This window comes from Rhea americana, unplaced genomic scaffold (assembly GCF_003343005.1).
Source record: "Rhea americana isolate MKP2758 unplaced genomic scaffold, rheAme1 scaffold_147, whole genome shotgun sequence".
NCBI classification, from domain to species: domain Eukaryota; kingdom Metazoa; phylum Chordata; class Aves; order Rheiformes; family Rheidae; genus Rhea; species Rhea americana.
Genome location: NW_028185561.1, coordinates 1,620,315 through 1,629,243, shown reverse-complemented (window position 1 = coordinate 1,629,243; position 8,929 = coordinate 1,620,315). Strand labels below are relative to the sequence as shown.

Here is an 8,929-nt window from a genome sequence, read left to right as displayed (position 1 = left end):
GCGGGTGGGGAGCTGGCTGCGCCGGGCCCGGCCCAGGCACCTCGCGGCGGGGAGCTGCAGGAGCGGGGCCGGCGCCTCGCCGCCGGTTGCCGGCGCTGCYCAGCCCGCGGCAGGAGGGCAGGCCCCGGCGGCGCGGCTGAGGGGAGCGCGCCGCGGGGTGGCGAGGCGGGCCGGCCCCTGGCGGCCGCCTTGGCGAGCGCTGCAGGGTGCTCAGCGGGAGCCGCGGGTCGCGGCTGGTCGTGGGGCTGGTGCGCGAGGCGGGGGCAGGTCAGAGCTGCCGGGGAAGGCGCTGACTGTGCCACACTGCGGCGAGGCTGTGGGAGTTGTCCTGAAGTCCCGTGGTTTAGCTCTGCCTTCCCAAAAGTGTTGCTTTCTGCGCTCTGATAGAATACAAATACCCGGGCAGCTGACTTCACTTTRTGACTTAAAAAGTCTTTTGCGAGCTTCCTGTTTTAAAGTAAGACTGAAAGTATATTTACTAATGATAACTTTATACATGACTTTCTGTTACAGAAATAAGCTGACATGTAGTTGTTATTCTGAACAAAATAGGTAAAGCTTTATATTATTAATTTTTGCAAGAGCTGTGATTACRAAGTAGACATTTAAGTGTGTAAAAAGAAAATCAGGTTTGTTTTTCTGTCAAGCCTGGAGTTAATGTTCTCCATTTGTTTAAGTAGTTGGCATGGCTAGTAAACTGTTAACCTGTCAGTGCTTACAGTGTTCCTTGATTGTAAAAATATAAAAGGATATTGGATTATGTGTGTCATGAGAGGTAACATTCATAATCTTCTTAACATGCTTTCAGAGATATTTTCCAAGTACTTACATAAGGATATCGTATTTAATGAAAAGTCTGSGTAGTCTGCTATAACCTTTTGCTTCCTTCCCCCCTCCCCCCACTGCCAAAGTGTTGGGTGGTCTATGGATGAGTAAAGAGTGAAAACAGGAAGCAGTTGTCACAACTTGCTTGTCAAAATCAATTTACAAGGTAGGTAACAGCCCAGTGCACTGAGAGGGCTCCATCTTGGGAGATTTTTTTTTTCATGGTAAAAACATTTCTGCAAATGTTTGGCCCTTTTATGTGTATGTAACACTTCTCAGCCTGGAAGATCCAAGCGTAGTTTAATGCTGCTGTGTGTATGCATTTTTGAAAGTAACCATGTATGTTGAGCATTGTGATATGCAAAAAGCTATGTAGCATTATGAAYGTGGGTTGTATTTTATATCTGAATAACCAGTACAGACTTTTGGGTGTGGAAAGAAGGCAAGGACCACTGGCTTTTTTCCGTAGCAGGGCAGATCAAACCTGAATACAATTCTGTAATTTTAAAGACTTACTTTTTTTGTTTACTGAGCCCTAAACACAATGGAGAATGAGAGACAAAACTTACAGTGCCAGATACTCACAATTTAGGAAAAGAAACAGAAAGGCATTAAAAACCTGTAGAATGCTTGGGAAGTATCTCTACAATATTCTTGTTTGATTATTGACAAAACTGTTAATTGTTAATGAGTAARAGAGCTGTCTTTTGAAGGAAAATGTAAAGATGGTAAGTAGACTTGTATTGTTTTTATCCTCAAAAGTTAAAATACTGACACTGTTGTTTTGGAATTTAGTATTGATTCTAAGGAATCTAGACAATCCAGGCACTGACTGTCTGCTTCAATAAATGATATAGATTTGGAGGGAATTACAAAAGGGGCTGAAACTTGGTATCCTTCATACAGTTTTGTATGTGGAAGCAGGAAATMTTTAGACTGCCTCTAGTTTCAGAATGCTTTTAATTAACCTTATTTTTATTTAAAATCTTAGTGTTTAAACTCGGTTTTTCAGAAAGTGAAATCCAATTGCACATTATGGCCCATCGATTTTCAAAAGAAGAATTAGATGAGCAGTTTGAACAGTTCCTGAAAGAGGTATGTTTCTGAAGAAAGCTATATTTTCTCACTCTTTTCTCCAGTAAAACATTGACTATGAGAGAGTATGAAATATATAAAAGCACAGCTGCATCTTTAATTCRCACAGTGGTCATCTGTGTGGGTCATAACATAATTGCTAATCTTAAGTCTTACTATTTAGCTGTATTGAAATCAAGAARACAATTCTGTGATTAAATGTGAATGTTTTGTTATTGCTAGGTTATATCTTCAGAAAGACCGCTTCCTCCTTGATTTTGTTTTAATTTGATGGCATGTGTATTTTTTCTCAGTAACAGTAGCAGCGACTTCAAATTGAGTTAATAACTGAAAATAGAGGTAATGAGATCAAAACACTTTTCTGTATTTAGCTGCAAGTTACAGAAAGAATTTCCATATTTTTCTGTGAAATACCTAATTTAATTGAGTTATATAAATATTTTTTTTTAATCCTAACCAAATGAAATTTGCTGTAACGATTGGAAAAATTTAATATGAATGCTTTCATTGCTGATGGTGCATGATGCCTTTGTGTAAAGGCAAAGTCATTCAAAGAGGTGGCTAAGCTAGCAATTATCAGAAATGGCCAGAATGCCATAACTTGATAAATTTTTTTCGTTGGATATAGACTTTTAATTTTGAAACTTAAACCTAAGATTAAAAAAAAAAAACATATATATATGACCTTTACTGGATGCTGTTATAGTATATAAGCATAGTTAAAGGTAGTAAAGAGTATAGGTGGRTCTCTGCTATATTAAAGCATGCTAAAAGTTTTGGGTCATGAAGACTGTACTATAATTTCATTACTTGTGAAAAATGTACTTCTATAAAAATTTCACATTTCCTACTGTGTAGTAGAGAACTCTAGTAACCTGAGGTGGCTTTTTTTCACATTTCCTACTGTGTAGTAGAGAACTCTAGTAACCTGAGGTGGCTTTTTTCACATTTCCTACTGTGTAGTAGAGAACTCTAGTAACCTGAGGTGGCTTTTTTCACAAAGTTTTTAGCTTTCCCAGATAGGTCTGTAGCTCTGCCTTGAACATGCACCTATTGAGGTGTTTTTTACAGATACAGAATAAGTGTAATTTCACTGAGCAATTTTAAATTGAGAGAATAGAATAATAAYGTCACCTGAAGCTTAAGATACACTGGTAACCTAAAGGTAGAGGTAGGCCTTGAAGTGGCTGACATTCTTGATTAAGATGTTCTTGAATTCACTGGAATTATATTAATATAAGTAAAAATGGAACACTTGGCTCTACTTTTCTCTCAAAAGCATTTTACTTATTATTGTTCTGAAGGCAGTTGCTTTGGGGAGGAGGAGAGGTCTATTCTTTTGATTTAGTTTTTGCATTTGACAAAACTCTGCATGTGATAACTTCTAGTATTTTGTTTTTCATTTGATATGCTCTTCTCCCTCCTCGATTATCACCAAATTGAGAATGCATGAGTGGGGGAAAAAAAAATCAGAATAACTGTACTAAACTATCTTAAGCCACATTTGGYGTGTTTCAGAGAATGTAGCTTTTAACAGGCAATGTGTTAATTTTTTTTTCCTCATTTCAAACAAAAACTTTGTAAAGTGCTTAAGCTTGCTTAAATGCATATACTGTCCATCCAGTCATTAAATATTTAAGAAATTGTTTTATGATTTGTTAGTTAGATACAGACCCAAATAACAGGGACATTATCTACTCCATGTTGCTTTACATGCATCCATCTTCCATTGTATCTATCCYTGCTTTTATATAATATAATATTTTATATATATATATGTATAGAATGTAATAGAAATTGTGCAACCTTTTGACATTAGAAATAYGAGAAGGTGGTGTGCTCTGTTTGAAATGCATAGTTGTGTATGTCATGTTTGTGGTGAGATTATAATTGGGGGAGAACAGCAAAAAACATTTTTAATAACTTGARGAAGACTTATTTAAGTGAATCTTTCAGAGAAGAAAAGGAGCAGAATGGTTTCCCCCTTTAAATTGCTCATTCTTATTGTTGGTGAAACTGCTGTTGCTTAGGAAGGATGGCTGTATGTTTGTTTGAGGTGAAAATAYATAAACTTAAAGACTAGATGTCTAGAATGAAAAGGAAGTCTTTTGACATATACATTAAACTTAAAAACTGTCAGTGAAAAGAATATTCTAAGCTGTTGTCATTAGTCATTTGGGTTTCCTTCTGTGTAARAACATTTCATGCATATAGACTAGGTCTTCTAATGATTCCCCAACACTTACAGTACAGTCTGTTGTCATCTATAATTCTCTTCCTATTCTGTTGTTCATGTAGCTGTGATCCTTCTACTTCCCCCCTTGCCCAAATCTACTTACCATACTGTACTTCCCTTACTGTCCACGTTAATTTCCCTTAAGTATCATCCTACGTACTATATAGCTCATACGAGTATTCGGAGTGTTGGCTGTTAAGTTCCCTTGAGAGATGCTATGCGAGGAGTTTTCTGATGTACAGTGCTCCGGTTGTCCTGCTTGAAGTGCCATAACAATCAGCAAATAGTTGACATCTCAGTCCTAAAAATGACTCTTTTTGCTTTTGTTTAACTGGAGATTAGACAAAAAATAAGGTGTCAATTGTTTATTCCTAAAAAGCAAGACTGACTCTTGTCTGAGGGGGAGAGAAAGGAAGAAGTCCAAGCCACTTGTTGAAGCATTGAAAAGCCATTACCAGGCCAAAAAGTTGTGTGGTTTTTTTTTTAAGGAAGAAAAAAACAAGTTTTACTGTTGAAACAGTTGACCTTTTGGAAAAACATGCTGGTATTCTTGTGTCAGCATTTTTTTCACAGCTGCTGCAACTTTACTGTTTGCAGTTGACAAGGTGCTGGATGTAGAAAGTTTCCAGAACTCGAGAGCAACATCTTGGAGTCTTGGTTTCTTTAATTATGATACCCTAAGGAGTATAAGCATCATCTAAGTTCTGCTTGCAAAGCAGGAGATGCTGTTAGACATAACAGGTACAGCAAGTGATAAAAGAACTTGCACCCAGCACCTGTCAGTACTCTTAGTTAGCTGGAGGCAGTGTGAGGAAATTGTTATTTATAGAACGTGTATTAAAAATGTAAAACTAAAACAGTTCTGTGTTACTGAGCCAACTTGCAGAAAGAAGTTGCAGTATATCCTGTTGTCTAGCAGCTTCACAATTTACTAAAATTATGTTTTATTAAATTGAAAGGTTTAGAGCACTTAATTTTCTTTCTGAGGCTCTATGACAGGGATTTAGTTTTATAAGTGTAACTATAAACTCTGAAGATGTTGTTGGTCAAAGCTATCAGCAAGAGTATTATTTCCTTAAAATTATTCTTTTCTTAAATGGTAAGTTTATGTCACCCATATTTGACTTATGAGCTTTCCTGSTAGGCCCATGTACAACTTAAGCTTAGATTGAAACTGGAGGTGAACTTTTATGTTAATGATTGCTATTTAACAGTAATTGGGCAATGGACTACAAAGGACTGTACTAATAAAACATACTGTAGGGTTTTACACAGTAAGTACACACAGTTCTTTATTCCCCACTGTCTGACTTTTTTGTACATTCATGACAAAGTTGTGCAAGAGATGGTATCTCTGACAATAATACTGCTGCTTGAAATTGAATGTGTTAGAAGTTAACCACCCAGTAGAGTGTATGTTCATTTAAAGGCCTACTCTATTCTCTCAGTTAGTTACAGTGTGTAACAACTTGACAAAATCCTGACTACATCCCTTAAAAGTACACAGCAGAGCAGAAACTGTTTTGTTTGGCCTGACTTGATAGAGGGCAACATTACGAATATTCTAAAAGTAAACCTTCACAAGCAACACTCCAGCTCCCAGCAAGTCAGAATTCCGAAATTCACTTTATATTTTGTGTTCATGAAAATTAATAGTAAATGCCAGAGGCATTCCTCTCTGGCTCTGTTTATTAAGCTTTCATATGTATTTGTTAGTCATCCATGTTAAGTCTTCAGTCAGAATCAACTGTGGAGGAAAAAAAGGTCTACAAGATCCTATCAATTTAAGTCACTGCAGAATAGCAGTAAGGGAAAGACTTGTGGACACTTCATATGACAACAGGGCTGTTTTGAAGCCATAAAAAGTCTTTTAAAAAGAAGAACAGAAAAAGAATTGCTATTCCTCTCCTTCTATAAAGTTTTATATCACTTACAGTAGGTTTAGTTAATTAACTGTTCAGACACTGAATAAGAGAATATATTCAYGTAGGAGATATGTTAAGATCAAGGTACATAGGAAGTCTGACATTTCCAGTCCTGGGGAATAAAGACAAGCATCTGATCTCAGAAGTGGCTAAAAGACAGTTCTGATGCCTCTAGTATCCTGACTATACTGTTATATTTCTTTTTTGTGACTATTAAAAAGTGAAGCTTCTGAAGTTTACCAATATGRTGCATTTCATTTGTGAATTCTTCAGAAAGTCTTACACTTCATGGCTTTTTGCTAACACTAATTACTATGTTGTTTAAGACACTTTAGGACAATTGGTTTCAACAATTACAGCTAAAGACAGTTAATATGAAAATGTAAAAACTGTCTTTAATCTTGTGTACAATTTGCTCAGTCTCTTTCAGATGATTCAGTTGGAAGCTCAAAGAAAAAATCCAGCATTCTTGAAACATTGGGACAGCCCAGGAAAAAGGAATCAAAGAAAAAAGATTCAGTGCCATGGTGGATATCTGAGGAAGATTCTGATGATGGTGGTAAATACTATAGTCTTATAACTCTTTGGCCACAGGGTGTCAGACTAGTTCTTTGTCTTGCTTCATATGTGCTTGCTTTCAGGTTAAATCAATGCAACAAAGTGCTTTTGCACGTTGCAAGTTTGCCAATTATAAAATGTGGTTCTCTTATCTAAAAGAGATCAAGATATAAGCAAGTTTTCCACTAGTTTTTCTGAAGCCTTCAAGCTATTAAAGTGAATACATTATAAATAATAAAAATTACTTAGAAAATGTAAGGTGTAAACTCTGGTTAAAAAATGCTTCTAATATTTCACTAATCTGTTTTATCCATTTTAAAAACTAGAGAGAAAAAAAATCTTACAACTTGTATAGTCTTATGCTAATCACTGTATTTATAATTAAGTTGGGAAAGCAAAGAAAATATTTTCAACAGCAGSTGGTTCAAAAATGTGTCTATTTGCTCATGTAGTTGTGGAAGAAAATACAATATTTGCAAGCTTTCCACTTCCAGTTCCGTTTCCTCACTGTTACCCTATTTACTAGTARCCCTACTAGTAGCTATTTTTTCCACAGGCTGATCACCTCTTGTTCTTGCAATAACTGGTGGCATCTTATTTTCATGACTTACATAAAGTTTATGTTTCAGAAGTCAGTTTTTCATATGGTGAAGTTAGAGGTACTGCTGGTAGTCCCTGACTTTAAGACAGGCTCTGTCTTGTCAGTGTTGTCACAGTTAGGAGCCAAATCTTAATCAGCAATTGTGCCATGTAGGCATACRCTTGACAGGTGTTCAGGTATTGTCTGGACTGCTCATCTGTCTCTAGCTTGTAAAATGGTGCTGGAAAACTACGTTGGACACGATATAGTCTGTATCGGACAGTGCAACTRTGTACTAGGTGTGGGTTGCTATGATTTCCTTACAGGTTTTCAAAATACTGAAGGACAGAATGTTCTTGCTGGGCAAAGTGTGAGTATTAAGCAGTTAGCATGATCTCATTTCTGTTCATTTTATTTTGAAATGGTAGAAGCTTGAGAGAATTCAAGGAAAATTTCCTGGGGACTTGAGAAGTTCAGCATCCTTCTGCCTGTGGTTTTTCTGGGATGCTTGAAGCAACCCATAAAGCCMTTTGAAACAGCTCATGCTACTTTATCCACAAACACTGGAGTGGATACTTAAAGGACAGGGTAAATAGACTATAGAGCACAGTKCTTGTGTGAGTTAAGTACCAACACAAAGTTGAATCAGAAGAGATTATGTGAACATTCCAGGTTGTTCATTTCCAAACCAATTCCAACACTTTTTTTTTTTTTTAAGCTAAGAGTAGTTAAATTCCAGGACTGGCAGATAGAGGAAAAGCTATTAGAAGTGAAATATGTTTGATCTGCAATTTATTGACATAGAAACAGTTCCAGTAAATTTTTAAGGTGTCTTTTTAAACAACGTTCTCCTTTAACTGGAAAATATTTAGAAGGTGAGGCTACCAGTTTTGCTAGATAAAGATCCATTTACTTGCAAAAGAAGATAACCTGTTCATAAATTTAATTTTTAGAACTTAGTTGAAGGTAACCTATATGTAAAGCTTTTTGAATCAAAGGTCCACTATGTCTTGCCAGTTTGACGTAATAAAACTGAGCATATCCATAACCATTAGGAATAAGTCAGTATGCTAGAACTGGCTCTGAAGTTCCGCTGAGCACTGTTTGGCCAGCCAGATTTAATTTTACTTCACCTACTTCTCTGTTCATTACCCATACGTGCATAGACTTCCACGCTTGTGTGACATACGTAGTGAACTGTATCCTACCCAGTACTTCTGAAACCTCGGAGCAGAGAGGCCTTTAAGTCTTCCCAGAGGGCTTTCCAGGTGCTGTCTTAGCAGATGATGATGACTCTGAGGTGTGAAGCAGAGCTCTTGATTGCAGGATCCCATGAGGAAAGGGCTATATTTGTCAAACTGGGTGCTCAGAAGTGGCAGCAATTGCCATTTGTATTAATTTGTACAGTGGTAGATTAGGAATTATGTAGTATAGAGGCAACCAGTAGTATGACAAATGCCATTTTGCTAACTAAAGCATAGTTGTCACACAGATCACTTAGTCAGGAGAGCCGTTTGCACAGGCCAGCTTCACCTCTTCAGCGTAAACTGAATTTCCCTCTGTAGCTATAAGAATAGATGACTTTTATGTGGTTATAGTTGAGAATGACGAATCCCACACGTAAGAGAGGATTTATATGCGTGTTCTCACACTACAACCATGCTGTGATTTAAACTCATGTAGATACACCTGCAATATTTTAGAAAGATG

The 8,929-nt window shown here is 37.0% G+C and overlaps 1 protein-coding gene across 2 annotated transcripts in view; it reads left to right on the top strand.

The window, feature by feature from the left end:
* The first annotated feature begins 222 nt into the window (after positions 1-222).
* The window catches only part of CEP162 (centrosomal protein 162), a 49,683-nt gene continuing 40,976 nt past the window's right edge, over positions 223-8,929 (top strand). For both annotated transcript variants that reach the window (XM_085299203.1, XM_085299205.1), the window contains exons 1-3: positions 223-457; positions 1,838-1,920; positions 6,502-6,640. In XM_085299203.1, the coding sequence (XP_085155329.1) occupies positions 1,861-1,920; positions 6,502-6,640 (199 nt within the window). In that variant the 5' untranslated portion in view covers positions 223-457; positions 1,838-1,860. The remainder of the gene's footprint in view (positions 458-1,837; positions 1,921-6,501; positions 6,641-8,929) is intronic.